General features: G+C 42.7%; 1 protein-coding gene across 1 annotated transcript in view; it reads right to left on the bottom strand.

Annotated features, from left to right (window-relative positions):
• The window catches only part of PLCB4 (phospholipase C beta 4), a 318,918-nt gene that overhangs the window by 98,013 nt on the left and 203,571 nt on the right, over window positions 1–17,334 (bottom strand). The window contains exons 8-12 of the mRNA XM_029911893.1: window positions 12,280–12,359; window positions 11,233–11,286; window positions 4,109–4,190; window positions 3,442–3,542; window positions 2,761–2,818 (exon numbers count right to left, since the gene is read on the bottom strand). Of these exons, the coding sequence (XP_029767753.1) occupies window positions 2,761–2,818; window positions 3,442–3,542; window positions 4,109–4,190; window positions 11,233–11,286; window positions 12,280–12,359 (375 nt within the window). The remainder of the gene's footprint in view (window positions 1–2,760; window positions 2,819–3,441; window positions 3,543–4,108; window positions 4,191–11,232; window positions 11,287–12,279; window positions 12,360–17,334) is intronic.

The following is a 17,334-nucleotide window of genomic DNA, read 5'->3' as shown; positions in this document are numbered from 1 at the left end:
GTGGCCTCGAGGGAGGGATGGGGATGGAGCGGGCGTGGAGCACCCCCAGGGAAAAATAAAAGTCAGTGCCTGTAGCAGGGTGGACACCTGCTCCGGCCTGGAAGGGCCTGAGATAGCCCAGGGAGCAGGCATTGCGAAGGCTGAGCTGATTGGGGGAAGTGGCTGCAGCTGGGGCCATGCCCCAAACAGCCTCAGCTGGCCTATATAAGAGGCTAGGAGCCAGGAGCTCAGTAGAGTCTCTCTCTGCCTTCAGAGAGAGAAGGGCCTGGCTGCAGGGAGCTAGACAGGGTACCTGTAGTGGAGCAGGGCTGGGGAAAGGCTGGGGAGCTCCAGCCTGGATAGCCCCAGGCTGCGGCCTGGTAATAGGCCAAGGGGTACTGGGGGTTGCAGAGGGCAGCCCAGGGCTAGGCCAAGGCAGCAGGTCCAAACCCAACCTTGCTAATGATGAGTGGCCTATACTGCAGTCTGCCCCAGAGAGTGGGGGCTAGATGGTGACTGGCAGTGGCCTTATCCTGAGGCGAGGTGGGGTTAGTGGGTGGGAGTTCCCCTGGGAGGGGAGACCTAGTGTGTGTGTGGGTATTGCCAAGGGGCAGCACCCCGAGCAAGGGGCACCGGGGTCCTGGGAGGGACACGGGGGCCAGTGCAGAGGACAAGGCGGATCACTGCCCTGCAGAGGGCGCTCCAGAGGCTGGTGAGCTAATTCCCTGGACGACCAGCAGGAGGTGCCGCAGGGGTGAGTCCGGACCTCTTACAGTGCCTATGCCGGAAAGATTGCTTTCAGGATGTGGTCCCCATCAACTATGGGTGAAATGAGACAATCACTACATTCTTGAATGAACTCATGCAGAAAAATGATCAAAGACCAAACCACTATATCAACCATGAAACAATCACTCCATATCTGGCCTCACAGCCCTCGTCTCCAACGGAAACCTGCACAACCCTTTAATGTCTCTTTCAACAATCTGTAATCTTGGTTCTATGACTGCAGAGTTGTTAATGGCCCACTTCATTTTGAGTGGTCCCTTTAAACATGTTGTTAATTCTTATGCTTAACAACCTTGTATTTATCTGTGACACTCCGAGTACCTTTCCCAGATCTAAAGAAGACCTCTGTGAAAGCTTGTCTCTTTCAGCAACAGAAGTTGGTCCAATAAATGGTATTACCTCACCTATCTCGTCTCTCTCAATAAGCTTTTATGTTTTCCAGCTTCAGCACCTCTGCTGACTACAGAGAGGGCTGGCCATATGTGAAGGGGGAGAGAGAGGATGTCTTAGGTAAGTAGGTTCCAGGCCACTTAAGGCCTTACACATCATGACCAACACATTAAACTCTACTCGGGCTATAACTACACTAGAGAGCCGCTCTAAGCTGAAGGGAGAACCTCTCCCGTCGACTTAATTAATCCACCCCCAATGAGCAGCGGTAGCTATGTTGGCGGGAGAAACTCTCCCACCGACATAGCGCTGTCCACACTGGTGTTTAGGTCTGTGTAATTTATGTCACTCAGGGGTGTGGATTATTCACACATCATACCAATCACTGCCTAGTTCCTACAAGCACCTACACATATGCTTAGCTTTGTGACCATGGATTTCAATGGAACTACTCACAGTAGGCAGATGAAGCACGTACGGAATTGTTTGCAAGGTAGGGGCACATTTGGGGCAGCCACTGAAGTGTGGTTTACTCCACGTGCCTAGTCCATTGGACAGTGATAAAACTGTTAATTTCATCACTAATTTTCTTCTACTTCTTTTAAAAAAAACCCTTTGTGTTTGGTTCACTTTTGGTGATCAATAAGGCATATGCTGCTTTTTGAACACGGAGCAAAAGGGCCCTCTTTTAGATACGGTAGTAACTTGATGCATGCTTAAATCTCTGCATAGAGAAATGAGAAAATAGCAATTTGTTGTTGCTGTTGTTTTTTAAGTTTGTACTTGGATAACTCATCAGTTCCCTCAAAGACCCTATAGAGAAGGAACACAATTCTGCAGTCCATTGGGAAAAAAAGAGTTTAGTGGTACAAAAGCTGGGGAATTACTTGGTGTTCACAATACTTCATTTGTTTTAAGTAAATTCTGTCAGATTCACTGAAGTGGTGTGTAGCTCTGTGAATCATACTCCCACTCATCTTAATATGCTTTAGAAACAGAAGAAAATCACACACTTTAATAAGGTACTTTTTCAGATACTAGACTGAAGAAACACTGCAGACTCTTGCTAATAAATGTGCATTTTAGAAATACTGCTGCCAATATATTTCCTTCTATCCTACATATTTTTAATATTTTCAGAATCACACACAACTCATTAAAATATCCTTATGATTCATAGATTTGTAATAAACAGAAAAGATTTTGATAGTGGAGAATCAAACTACTACATATAAAAGCCCACTTCATATTTCTGTTATTCAATACAGCAATCAAATGCCTAAAAGTAAAATAATTGCTTATAACAAAACACTGAGTATAGTTTAGTTGAAATTACATTGTATATAACAGTATAAAACATACACAACAATAGCTTCACACCACAGCAAGTAATCAACAGAAGCAATCCGCAAAGCCAACACAGAGAAAGCACAAGAACATATAAAGTTGGAGCTGATTTTTGCACCTGGATATCGCCATAATGAAAAGATCAGCAGATCAAAAGCACAGCAAATGATGGCATGATACATGCAATGAGAAGACTGGAAGAAGCAAGCCACTGCAGACAGACTTGTATGGTAGTTAATGTATGAAAAAGCTTACTTCATTTAGAAAGCTCACTAATTGGTCTACCGTTAAATAATCAGTTTTGTCTCCATTGCTGAAAAGAAATTTATTAGAAAAAGTAAGTTTTCATGTATGATGCTACAGTAGGTATGATTTACATGTTGACATTGTTGATACTTTCTAAACCTTGCAGTTTCCTAACACTGAAGTAGCTGTGTAGTCTCAAAATGAACAGACACTGTCAAGGCAAACAAACAGTCTATGCTTGCTACAGTATAATACCCTCTCTTCTCAGTATGATTTAACAAATGTTAATTTAGCAAACAACATGTAAGTCCTCCGTTTGAGAAGAATCTGACTGAACAAACTTTTAGACTTCTTGCTTAATCTAGTTAGTTCACATACTGTGTTAATAACCTAAAGGAGCAGGTTAAAACTGTAGGTAGTTAGTAAAGCCAATGCAAAAAAAAGTTCCAGGTGCTTCTTTTAACTCATGTAAAAGTTGCTCTAAAATACAGAGTTAACTTTTACATTAATAATTTGGGGGGAAAGGCAAGAAAATGTAGATGTGACTTGGTTTGCAAATACCATACATGGTATTAGGAGTCAAGGTTGGGACTTCTTTATCATGTTCAGTGTTGTACCGGTTAATACTAGAAATAGACTAAAATGACAGTAAAACAATTTAAAATTAGTTTAATATTTAATTTAACTTACATCTTCCTAAAGAGTTCCTCTATGTCCGTACGAGGACATATCTTTTGGGTTAGTTCATAAAATTTCTCATAAGTAAAAGCGGGAGGCTCAATTTCATCATTCTGAAAAAAAAAAACCAAATATTGATTTAGCAAAAGCCAGTTTATTTATTCTTTATTCTATCAACATGTCTGAGTATTAGAAAAGTATTAGTAAACTGTGCCTAATGCACATGACTTTATTTATATTTTCTGAGAAGAGCTCTCAATTTTTTCCTTACCCCAAATCGGTTTAGTGCACTTTTATTCTGACTACATGGTAACATTAAGTCTGTGAATGATAAAATAAATAATAATAATATGTAAAAAAGTAAATACAGAACAAAGACATAGTCTTTATTTTGCCTGTTGAAGTTAAAAAAAAGATCATTCAAGGTACCATGTGAACGTCTGAATATAATTATTCAACACACTGGGACATCAGAAAAAAGCCCTAACTAACTTTGGTACCATTTAGTATAAAACTCATTAGTAAATATTCCTGTTTAATTGAAGCGATGACAAAGCTGTCTGAGAACACGAGGCATGTTTTTTTCACAAGACACAAATGACTTAAAATATAATGATATAATCTGATCATTTCTGTGATTTCTTAATATAAAAAAAAGTTATTTTAAATTGGTAAATACCTTTCCACTGGGAAGACCTAGTTCCTTAAGTGCCTGAAAGATCACCTTTTCTGTTTTACCTGATGCAAAGGTTCTGGTAATACTAAGAAAAAGGAGACAAAAAGTTAGTCACTTTTTAAATAATCAGTTTCAGTCTCTTACTCCTTTTCTCCTCCAACATTTCCCCCTTTTTTTCCCAAACGATTTATGCAAGTACCTCTAGAGACAGTCGTGCACCAAGCACCGTTGTAATAATGCTGTAAGCTTCCACAGAGCAGAAATACTCCGCCTGCTCTCTGTGTAAGCGAACTACTAAAAGATTTAGCGAAACAGCGATCTGCCCAAAGAACTAAGAGGTTTGTTCAGTAAGAGTTGTGCAACACGTTATTCTGCTAAAACAACAAGGAGTCTGGTGGCACCTTAAAGACTAACAGATTTATTTGGGCATAAGCTTTCGTGAGTAAAAACCTCACTTTTCAACAGGATACATAGACACAAACAAGGTAGGTATTAGCAAACAACTCTAGGCTTTGCTGCTTCCTCTGTGTTCACAGTGGTGACTCCCACCCTTCTGCACTATTAATCTGTCCATTTTAAGGCAGCCATCCCACAGGGAAATCCTGATCTAGTCCCATTCCTCTGCTTCCTTCCTCCTCTCTTTTGAAGCTATTTCTCCCCATGAGAAACTCTCCAAATTCTGATTCCTCACATTTTCCACCAAGGCCATCTTCCACACACAGAATTTTGTTACGCTTTCCTTGCTGTTCCTTCTTCCCTTGAAAGAGTTTCTAACCCGCTTCAAACAAGGCTATTCCTCCTCCAGACAGACCACATACAACCATTTTTGCTTCCTTCCCACTTCCACTGAGACTCAAACTCCTGGACCAATTTGGTTTCTTTGTATAAAAGATGGATTTATTTCATCATCCATTAGATTCATTTTTACTTGGAACAAAATATATGCAAGTCTATGATGTCTGATGTGATTAATGTGAAGACTTTTGTTTTATTTCTGTTTCCACCAGAGATGAGCTTCAGAAAAGTCAGATCACAGACAGCCTTCCCCCTCTCTAAAGGGCTGAGCCAAAATCATGGGGCCAACGACTCCCCAGCTTTGGTGTCCAGATCTGGAGACAATATTGTGGCTTAGGGCCACGTTCATAGTCCTAACATGAGCATTACATCAGGAAAGACTTCACAACAGCAATCGGACTCAAATATGCTGCCTTCTATATCACCAAGTGAATTTTCCGAGACTTCTTATTAATATCATAGACACTAAGTAAATACACAAAGAGAAATACACTGTTGCCATTATTATATATTCCCATAGCAATCAAGAATTGTTTTGTTCTCCAAAACACATAAAACCACTTGTGTAAATATTTTCCCACCAATAAAATGAAGATCATCAAGCCAAAGATATAAATGATAAATTAATATTTTTGACCAAGATTTTTTTAAAAACAGGTGCTTAAAATTAGACTCCCATGTCCATATTTAGGGACTTAAATAAGTAGCCCGATTTTCTAAGTTGTTGAGCAGCCAGCAGCTCCCATCGAAACAGGGGCTGGAGTGCCTAAAGTTAGACTCCTATTTTAAAAAAAAAATCTCAGATGTTATCTAACCCTTTCTAACTTTCAGTGACATTTCACTCTACGATGTGCAGGATTGCTAGCTGCAAGATCTATCATCTAACTCTAGCCCAGTAAAAATCCGACATCTATTCCACTAAAGTGCCCAGTAATTGACGTTTTGTATCAAACATCTGTTAACATTAGGATAAACAATTAATCAAAAACGGTGAGCCAAAATTCCATAGCTCTATTTTAGATGCCAAATTATCCGTTATTTCATCAAAGAAGACAGCAAACATGGTAGTAATTATTTCTGAGCGCAGCAGCCTAGAAAAGGATCACATGAATCACAAATCCTGCATGACAATTTCATTTAGCAGGAAATATTGTACATAAAACTACCGCTTCCAGTCAAAAGAGACTTGATCATAGCAAATTTGCATTCTTCTTTCCGATGCCTAGAAACAGAATTGGATTAATGCTGAAGCAGGAAAGATTACTACATGACAGCCTACATGAGTTTCATTGTCAAGTGTCAATGTACTTTTCACCATTCATTTTTTTTTAAAATGTGTACTGGAAACAGGATTCAAGATTAGTAGTAGTTCATTCCACTACAATTGTTCAAGATGGGTGAAATGGCTCAGATACAAAAAGAACTGGAACAAACCTTCACCCCCACAAAATAATCAAAACACAGACTGTTCAAAACAGTTTTTGTTTTAGGGCCTGTCTACACTACCGCACGGGGTCGATCTAAGATACGCTACTTCAGCTACATGAATAGCGTAGCTGAAGTCGACGTACTTAGATCTACTTACCACGGTGTCTTCAGTGCGGTAAATCGACCGCTGACGCTCTCCTATCGACTCCGCTTGTGCTTCTCGTTCTGGTGGAGTACCAGAGTCGATGGGAGAGCGCTCAGCGGTCGATTTATCGCGTCTAGACTAGACGTGCTAAATCGACCCCTGCTGGATCGATCGCTGCGCGCCGATCTGGCGGGTAGTGTAGACAAGCCCTTAGTTTTGGGACCTCTGCATTTCCTAGTTTTTCTGGAACTGGAAGGATAACTGCCTAGATACTATGGGAAAGTCTTGTGGTACAATGATTGCCAAAAGTTACCAAATCCTGGTATCTGAGGCTATGTCTATACTACAGAGCCTATGTTGGCAGAACTAAACTGGAATAGCCCTCTAGTGCAGATGCAGCTTACTCTGACAGAAGGAGTTTTTCTGCCTATGTAAGAACAACCCCTGTCTCTCCCGCTCTTACGCTGCAGAGTCTGCTGACATAGCTATGCTGGCTAAGGGGTGTAAGTTTTAAGTATAGACCAAGCCTGAGATTTCTCCTCTTTCCTTAAGAGTGGTCTATGCACAAAGTTGTACCAATTTAACTAAAAGTATAATTTTTAACAGATTTAGTTAAAATGGTGCACAGTACCATGTGGAAAGGCAGCAGATTTAATCCTAGTTTATATTTATTTAGATTGCGTTGGTGAATTTATGGTACAAGCTAAACTAATATACCCAGTTTTAAACCCATATAAATGTTTCCACTTGGGGGGGGGGTTGCCCTGGTTAAACTAAAATCAGTTTTTAAACAGCCTTCAGTTAAACTGGTGCAACGAGTGTGTGCAGACAAGAGCTTAGGATACATAACGACAGTAGCAGCGTGGGATCTACTGACAAATGCTTACTTTTTATAATGACCACTGCTATACCAAACTTCATGAAAAACACTCACTTCTTGTAAGGTCTGCACATGAATTTCCAGATTAAAACTGCTCAGATACATTTAATAAAGCAAGTAAAGTAAACACTGAACGCTCTGAGATTTGCCCGCCACCAATTGTTATGCGTGCTCCCTCCCCAACCTACTGATAGAAACACAGGCTATGCTTATAACCCAAACAGGCTATGTTAAAATCCCCCCAAAAATCCCACGAAGGAAGAGAGTTTTTGTTGCCCTGCACCTTGTGTAGTTAATTACACCAAGGGAAAGTCAGGGCAAACTGTTACGAGTTGGTAGCATTTATTCCACTTTGCACTGTTGTAAATGACTGCACAAGGTGCAGGACTAGGAAGAATCGGGACTACAGAGTTCCACTTTCCCAAGGCTTGGCATTCGCCCAGGCCTTTTGCTGGTTGGAGTGGGGTCTGTGTTAAAGTTCAAAGAAACACAAAGATTTCTCATTTCCCAGAGAAGACTTTTCCCTCAGGCTTGCCTTAGGCTTCAATGTCAAAATGAAATCAAACTGACAGACAGAGTTTATTTTCCTGTCTCACGTTCCTAGTCCCCACCAGCTCTGACGTGGAGACTTGCCTTCCTGAGGGAATGAAAATCCCATATGTATCCCCACAGCTGCCAAGTCTTGTGCAACTCTAGCTCACATATTTCCTCCTCTGGGTGACCCTGAGCAGTCGGACAGGTGTGGGAGAAGATGGAAGCCGATCCCTCTCACCCACGGTTGTGGGATGGAGGAGGCAGGGTTGACTGGGTAGCCCGGAGAAGTCAGCCAGTATAAAGATATAGGAGGAAAGCAGGGTGTAGCTATGCGGGATGGAGTCTAAGGGGTTGTTTAAGAAAAGCAGAAGGAATGGGAGCACCTGAGGAAGCCGGGGGGGGGGGAGGAGTTATCGGGGAGAGGAGAGCCTGGAGCGCTGGGGAGATGCTGGGATGGGGCAAAGCCTGGAGATGTGAGGGGGACTTCTGGGAGCAGAGAAAGGACTGGAGTCTGATAGTTGCTGGGGGCAGGGTGAACCCTGGACTCATTACCTCCCTGGTCTGCCTCCTTTCACTTCCTGTCATCATCTATGTCCTATTCCCCTCAAGCCTGGCCCTGAACTTGTGCCCCATGCTTGTCCCCCTTTTCTGTCCCCACTCCTGTTCTGACCTGCCCTATGCCAAAAGTCCCTTGTGCAGTAGACGGCCTCCTACTTCTCCAGGCTGTCTGAGGACCACTGAGGGAGCACTGAGACAGAGAAGAGACAGTCTCCTCCCCATCCTCATTGCTGCCACGTCACATCATAGCAGCCCCCAGGCTTCTGCCCAGCCCTTCCAGTTGGAGGAAAACCTTGATCAGCCCCGTCCAGCAGGACTGTAGGAATGTGCGATGAGGCTGCTCAATGCATGACACCTGACAGACCAATATCTAGCTCTACGCCCTGTAGTTCTTTACTGGAACCCAGCACTACAGTTCCATCAGGCCTCAGGGGCTATAATCCCCATCGGGACCTCAGTGCCAAGGGAGGAAGGGAACATACACGTACCCTACACTTCAAAGCTCTGGTCTCAGGTGCGAGACCGGGTCAACAGCCTGGGTTTTCCTTTCCTTTAACCTTAAACTGCTTCCCTGACACCCCTTCCTATCACTCAGTGGCCGTCTCCCATATTCTCCTAAGTAAGGCATGGGAAAGAGAGAGCGCTTGCACCAGAGACTTCTCTAATGAGCCCTGGAAAAGGGCTGCCACATCCTATCAGAGACACCTAGAGGAGTGGCCTGATTTTCAGAGGTGTGGAGCACCTTCAGATCCTGTTGAAGCTATTGGATTCAAAGTTACAGTGTTCAAAAGTAGTTCAATGAAACCACACGTTCTGTTCATCCAAGAAGTCTGACATTTCACAGGATGACACTAAATTCATTACCATATATATTTCTCTGAGAGGTCCAGAGCTATCTATATTCCTGAGCTTTGAAGGCTGAGCATCTGAGCAACACGGAGTTTCCCTCTTTATAGCATGAAACAGGATTAGATCTGTCACAAGCTGCCAAATGATTTGGTGGATTTATGGAAACTAAAATCCCTTCAAGGGAGAACTGCTGGCTGAAATCCACATAGTATTCTTGAGTGCTAATGTCTGCTTTGGAACCACTACATTAGCAGTACGGGACGTGTGAAATCCGTGCACTGTATCTTCAGCTCTGTTTAGCAGTCTACAATAAATAGGGTGTGGCACATTAATTATTCCATCAAAAGGCTGGATTTATTTATTTTTATACCTGAACTGGCCTTCGTTTGAGCAAACGTCAGGAGACTAGACTTCAATTCACTAGCATAATGTGCTAAAAACACTTTGAACACGAGCCCTTTTGGAGATCTGGTTGCCGCGGCATGGAAATTGTGTAAATCTAGGATAACAAACGACTTAGAATTGAACTGCTTTTAAGGAGAGCCATATATATGTACTGACTAGGACGACTGCTTCATAAAAACCACCTATTTGAGATCCATGATTCTGATAGGAAGATTTAAGTCATCCGAGTGACTGGACTGGACTGTCTTCAGTGGATCTGTTTGAGATCCATGGATCTGATAGGAAGATTTAAGTCATTAGAGTGACTGGACTGGACTGCCTTCAGTGGATCTGCACACAGAAGGGAATGGATTAAGCCTTTTCAGTGTTGTTCCCCCATCTTCATTATTCTGCAGATACTCCATCCGTGGCGGCGCTATTTAGAAGGTGCCCCAGGGAGGTTTGGTGCAAGACCGAGGGACCAGCAGGGGACTGGCCATGTGAAAGTTGATATATTAATAAACCGAAGCAGCATTCACTCCTTCAAGGTGCCCTCCAGGGCAGCGGTTATGGTTGGACCCATGTGGCCCCAGGAGAGACGGGGACAATGTAGCAGGCTCTATGGTGCTTTGCTGCTTGTCAGCTCCACAAGGCTCCAATTCCCACTCTCTTGAAAAGATGCCTGGCAGGCAACTCCATGAGGGGAACCTCACCAAGTTTTCCAGCTCCTCTTGCCCCTCAATCCCCCCGCAGGTAATGCTGTGGAAGTGGGCAATATGGCCCAGTATTAGCAAGAGTGGTGACTTTCACATTTTTCTGTGTGGGAAGGAGAGAAGGCAAATTGTTTGATAGGCTTTTGAGCAGGTAAGTGTAAGAGAAATGCAGTAAAACCAGACAGTAAGGGAAAGCGACATCAGATATCTCAGCCAGACAACTGCTTACAGAGAAATATATTGTTTTGTTCCATAGTTGCCTTTTTAATCTTTGGCAATAAGTAAGCCAAGACTTGCTGTGGGTTGTATACTGTATGGCATAAATATTGTTCCAAAAGTTCCTGCGAACACAAGAATAATTCTAGCAAAGCGGCCTCTTTTAGTTTTGCAGTGAATTGCATTTCCCAATGTACCTGCTATTCTATTTGCAATGGTCTGAAACATTTGTATGCTGCTATTGACAAAGCCTTTACAACCTGCCTTCTAACTACTGAACAACTCATCCCTGAATACTTAGGGTTAGTGCCTATAAGCTGCTACATGCCCTTAGCTCCAAGTGGATTTCCTGAGAGTTGAAAACTCTTAACACTTCACAGGATAGGGTTCTGAATAAGAAAAAAATCACTGATTTCATTAGGAGTTTTTCCTGTTTAAAAAGAAGGAATAGAGCAAAAATGACAATGTCTTAGTTCCCATCTTGTTGTTTATGCATATATTGCAATTATACAATTAATATTATACAAATATAATCAGCATGCATATTAATATCATAAAATATGATTTGATACACATTACACAAAATGTATTTGGTAAGTTGCTAAGCTCCTCCAATTGTGCTTACCTCCGAACGGGAATTTTGCCATTTGTGTTGGTCAAAAACGCCAGCTTCATCCAGCTGAAATGTAGAAAGAAATAAAATTTTTTAAATCGTATTTATTTATTTTAGTAAAAACACAGTTCCAGATATTCCTATTCAGGTTAATGGCGCCTGCCATCTTTGTGAAATGAACACAAAAAACAACAGCAGTTCTAGTCTTCGACTCATGAATGACCTTTTTGAACCTCAAAAAGACAATAAGTCACATCCCATCTGCCGGCCAGAGTCAGCCTGACCCTTCCGCAGGCATGCATTGTAGGGGAAGCAGTACAGAGCCCTCTGCCCGCCACACGCTCTGCAGTGCCCAGACAGAACTGCAGTTCCTGCCTTCGGGGAGTACAGGGACCGCTTCCTTGGAATTCATAGCACCGGGCAGGCAGGAGACAAGTACCACAGCACCACTACCCTGCACAGTGGCCTGAAAAAGGGACAGGAGGTATGCTGAACCCAATAAAGGGTGAGAGAAAGCAGAGGGTGTGCTGGGAAGCTCCAGGAGGAGTTCTGTCTCCTTCCTTAGCGCTCCCTGTGGAGCAGGGCAGTTCTACAATGCAGAGCTGTGCTCCAGAGGCAAAATTCATCCCAGAATAATTAGAAAATCAGTACATCCCTTGACAGACAACCTCTCCCTTGCTACATGCATGCAACTTCCAAAAACAGTATCGCCCATGGGGTGACGTGTATGTATCAAGGGAAGAACAGACAAGACAATAATTAAAATCACACTTCTCAATAGATTAAATGTACGCTTGTAAACTTCCTTACACTCTCCCAGGCAGACACCAAGCTAGGGACTTGGGAACGCTGATGTTTACAATGAAACACGAACCCTAAATGCCGTTAACACCGTGTATCTCATGGGAGGTTGAAGTCTGAGGGAATTTTTCCTGTAGACTGTTTTGACAATTTCATTGGTTGAGCCAAGAAAAGAAAGGACAACTAAGACAGTTCATATAGGAAAATATGTGGCCAGAAAAACACACAGGAGGAAAAACAGGGAGGGAAGAGCCTTACTGTTTCTTGAGGCATGTCATTGGACTGACGTTGTTAGCTCTAAAGTTATGGATGATGGATCCAAGTCCTTCTCCCCATTGCTGAAAGACAAGAAAACACGCAGGCACTCAGCTATGGAAAACAAAGGGGGATAGCAGGCCAACCTAATCACTGGGCATGCCTGTCTCAAAGGAAAAGCTTTTCTCCTTTTCACGCAAATATACAAAAAGTAGAGAACCTGACTTATAAAACTCTCTTCCAACACTCCCTTGTAAGAGAGAGCCAGCATCCAAACTGCATATTACACATTAATATTTTATTCTTCAATAAACAAAGTCATGCCGGTTCCCATTTTTTCCCCAGCTACATAAATGCTGCATCTGTAGTGCCATTAAAACAGCTTATTGCCAGCAAAGGAAAGCTGCCCACTGATTGATTTATTAAGCTCTCTATTTATAGACTGTATAAATATAAATCTCTTTCAGCTGCTGTTGGCAATATTAGCTATTCCTAAGCAACATTATACAATATGTGATGACATATTTAACTGGGTTCTATTTTAGAACAGAAATGAAGCAAAATATTAATAATCTATAGCAGACCACAGGGAGGCACAGCACGTGTGTTATGTGACTAACTAACTAACCAAATCTAGCTGCCTGTTACATATTCCATCATGCTCTCTTTCCAGTTTTCATCCTTAAAAAGTAAAACATTCCACTGACCATTAGGATATCTTTCAGCAAACAGCAGTATTACAGTCCGTACATAATTTCTTTATAAGAATCTATTTTTCAAATGTAGTTCATACCTAGACTTCGCTGATTTGTAGTGAACACATTTGAGAATTAGGGCCTAAAATTAAAACCAGTGGGAGTTGGCAATGGGAAATTTGTAGTGAACAAGAACTATAAGATCAGCCCCCAAACCAGCAGAAATCTGATGACATGACAGGCCAAGTTCTATCTCAGTTATATAATGCTAGGACTACTGCATAGACCAGTGGTTCTCAACCTGTTTACTATTGTGGGACGCATTTGCAGCTCTCTATGTGTTATGTGGGCCGCTTCCACACAACATATATATATACTACCTGTATGGCCCTGAGGATGTCACATGGGCCGTAGCTGTGTGCTGATTGGGCTGCAAGCAGCCTGTGGGCTGTGGGTTGAGAACCACTGGCATAGACTATTGGCATCAGCGTAAATGAAATGGGGTTTGCGCCACTGTTCATTATCAACCTAATGAATAGAAAACCTCTCATTAAAGGCCAAATTCTGTACATGGAGCTTGAACTGACCACGTGTGTGTCAAAATCTATCCTAGAAACACTTTATAAACAGAAGTAGATGAGTGTATTTTTCTTTTCATGAATGAGTGCTGTACGTATCTGTAAAATGTATATGAGGGAATATTGAAGGCTTGAGCAAACTATATACAATAAATCTGACCTGTAGCCTTAGGTGGCTAAAATAACACTAAAAATGCCTATCTTTAACACAAATAGCTGCTTTAAACACACATTGAAATGACACAGTAGTTGTGTAATTTCATAACGCATGAAAACAGAGCACTACCTCCATTTAAAGGCATGATGTTGTGTTCTCAAAAACAAATTCCAAAGCTTTGCTGAAAATGTGGTTCTCTCATCTTCATATGTGGTTCTTTCATCTTCTTTTTGCTGTGTGAATAAGACTACGTAGGAAAACCACCTCCCAAAGTTTTACTAAATACACCTGTACTGTAGTCTATCAGGTATAGCTCAGTTCTCTTTCACTGTGGTATTTAAGCACTATTTTACCTGGTATCTCTTTTAAAAAAATGTTTTTAAAAACATCCTAATGGAAATGAAATGTTACCGCTGCATGAACACTGCAGTATCATTATCTGTCCCACTGTAAGCTGGATTTGTCTGACATTCTTTAAAAGCGCTTCAATCTTTTGACTTTCAATAAGAAGTTAATTTTAAAAGCCACAGTGTGCAAAAATAACTACAGGGCAGCTAAACTAAACAAAACGCAGGCCATACAAATGTAGTCTTTAAAAAAAAACCTAACAGGTTTTCTGCTACAACATGCCACCAGATGTCAGTAGATGTATGGTGTACAATGCCGTCGATGCTAACACATGATTAAGAAATAAAGATACATGCACGTCAACTTGGATTTTCAAGCAACTATATTAAAGCACCACGTTCCTGTCCTTAGCATTCTCTCCTATTCATCAGGACCGACTACACAAGGGCACCACCACTGGGAAAACCCAAGCCATGAATCACCTATCCAGCACTTTCTTGGTGAAAAAACGTCCTACTTAGGAGGGACTCCCAAACAGCCCTTCCCCAACAGGTAAACTGAGCCTGGGGCTGCTCTATTTTATGCCAACATAAGTGGATGAAATCAAAGCCAATAACTGATATATCATAGGGGCATCCCAGCCACATCATGCTATGCTGGCACAGGGCAAAGGAGTAGCATAAGAGCTCCTACACCAGCACAGAATCACCCTTCCATGCTCCCTGGGCTGCTTATGCCAGCTGTACCACACTGGGTCATCTCTCCCCTTGTGTTCAATTTGGGGCTAGGTAGTACTACACCGGGGTCATTTGGTCTGCTTTACTCAAAGGCTACTAGCTTGCCCCAAATTACCTGGGCATGGGAGAGTCAAAAAAAGGACTGTGTACAAATTGCACTGGAGCTATATGACCCTGGATGAAGAACTGAGCTACCAGTAGGTTTAGGCATATGCTCCAAGGTGTCTGTACCTGTGCATGAAATGTCACATTCTTCATCAGGCGGTCAAGGATCAAATCCTTGTGAGCCAGAAATCTTATGCAAAAAACCTAATTTTTAAGATTTCACCAAAGAAAAAAAAAAAAGTCTGACTATACAGTACTGTGAAAATGTTAAACTGGCTTTTCAGTCCTCAATCATTCCCAGATTAAACAGAAAACTGACTAGCTAATGTGTTGTCTCTGAAAAAGGGGGGAAAGGAGGCGTTTATACCTTTCCTACAACCTAACTAGGATCCTAAGGACTCGTCTACACTTAAAACACTGCAGTGGCACAGCTGGGCCACCCTAGCTCTTCAGTGCAGATGTTGGCTACCCTGGCAGGAGAGGTTCTCCTGTCGGCATAGGGAATCCACTTCCCCAAGAGGCGGTAGCTATGTCATTTTTCTGTCGACCTAGTGGCGTCTACACCAGGGGTTAGGGTTGACTTAACTGCAACACGCTGGGGTGTGGATTTTTCACACCCCGAGTGACAGTTTGTACCCACCTAATTTCCTTGAGTAGACAGGCCTAAAATGGACACACGGATCTGGGAACAACCCCTCTTCCTTGCTATCAGGGAACTATCAATTTGACTTGTTCTAAATCAGTTACATGAAGGTGAAATAACAGCAAACACTCTGCAAAGACAATCCAATCTGTTGCCTGGTGTTCAGCATCACCAAGCCATTAGGTATGGAAAGAATGACAGGGGCCATTGAAAAAATTCAAATTCTGAATTCAAGTAAACAAGGACACTAGCATAAATCCTGAATGACACAAATTGTTATTCTGGATTTATACCAGTGTAACCAGGAGAGGAATCTGGCCCTTAGCATCTCATCTTAGAGAAGCAATGACCATGAAACTAATTGGAAAAAATGAAGCAGTGGGCACAGAAACTACAGGATGAAGAGCTGAATGCACAACTAAGTACATGGAATGTGGAAAAAGATAACTTAACTAGCTCTGTTAAACAAAGAGCCAGCATTGATGAATGCCTCTAAGTGGAAAAAATGAAAGAAACATTGAGTGAAGAAGCCCATCTTCCAACATTTGCTGAATAACTCAATCAAATCCTTTAGAGCTACTCAGTGACCTTGCTTTGTCTTGGTTTCCTCAATGAAATACAAGCCAGCAGGGGCAGAGTGCACCGACTGCGTGATCTCTTCGCTCTTTATTAACCAAGGACTTACATTTAACAGGATGAGATGCAAACTAGGGTCATTGAGAGTGACTAAAAACCGCTGTAACCTACAGCTCATGCTGTTCAGTGCAACATCATCCCTGGTTTAGTTATAGATGAGACCTGTATTACCCAAATCGAGCAAGGAGATTCCACCTTCCCTGTGGCCATGTAGTCTCTCCAGTGAAGTACTCGGTCCAACGGGAACACCAGGCTAAGGAACTGGGATGACGGAGTGGTTTTTTGCATCTAATATTAGCCCGAGAGGGTGCCTAGTGCCAAAGACTGCTTTGTTAGAGTCCAGGACATAATTTGTGGATAATATCTCAATTAACACTTCTAAGTGGGTCCACTACCCATCACTCCAACACAGCCTTGCCATCCACAACCCACACAACAAATTCATCAGCATTCCCATACCCAATCCACTCATTCCCCTTCTGCCCCACTACCAACACACTCACAGCCCCTGTACATCCCCTCTGCTTCTCTTCTCATGCACACACAAAGCTACGTGGAAAGGGGCCCGATCCTGTGCTGCTGCTTCCAGACGTGGCCAGTGCCTCCTCTCCCCAGAAGCTGCAGCAACTGAGCGCACAAGGAGAGGAACCCCTGTCCCAGAACTCCAGCAGTAGCTGCCCCTAGGGGCCAGGCTGGAGTCTCAGCAGAGGAGCTGCTACCTGCTGCATTGGTCCTTCAGTGCTGGATCCCCACGTGCAGTGCTGACACCCCGGCCTGAGTGTGTAATGTGGAGTCCCTTGGTGGGCCACTGGCAATAAGGATAGAACCTGGGACTGTTGAGCTAAATGCACAAGCTTCTACTGTCTGAGCTAAAAGACTGTTAGCTAAAAGGCAGACTCATGAACCTCTATGTGGTCCAGCCACTAGAGGGGAACAGAGCCACACTGAGGAAGCACCAGTTACATATGCATCTATGAAAGCCCTGGGACCGAGATAATTTTAGTAATTTTGGTGGTGTACTGGCTAGGCAGCGGAGTTACAGATTAAGCTCTTGTTTAGGGCTAGAGTCACCAAGATTATTGTCCAGTGTGACTTACATGCCTCACTGATTTCAGGACCTCCACAGCAACTATGGGGCTATCCCTAGGAAGGGAAGAGA

Source organism: Terrapene carolina, unplaced genomic scaffold (assembly GCF_002925995.2).
Source record: "Terrapene carolina triunguis isolate 2854851 unplaced genomic scaffold, T_m_triunguis-2.0 Scaffold132, whole genome shotgun sequence".
Lineage (NCBI taxonomy): Eukaryota > Metazoa > Chordata > Testudines > Emydidae > Terrapene > Terrapene triunguis.
Note: the sequence above shows the minus strand (reverse complement) of the source record. Positions and strands in the feature narration are given on the sequence as shown.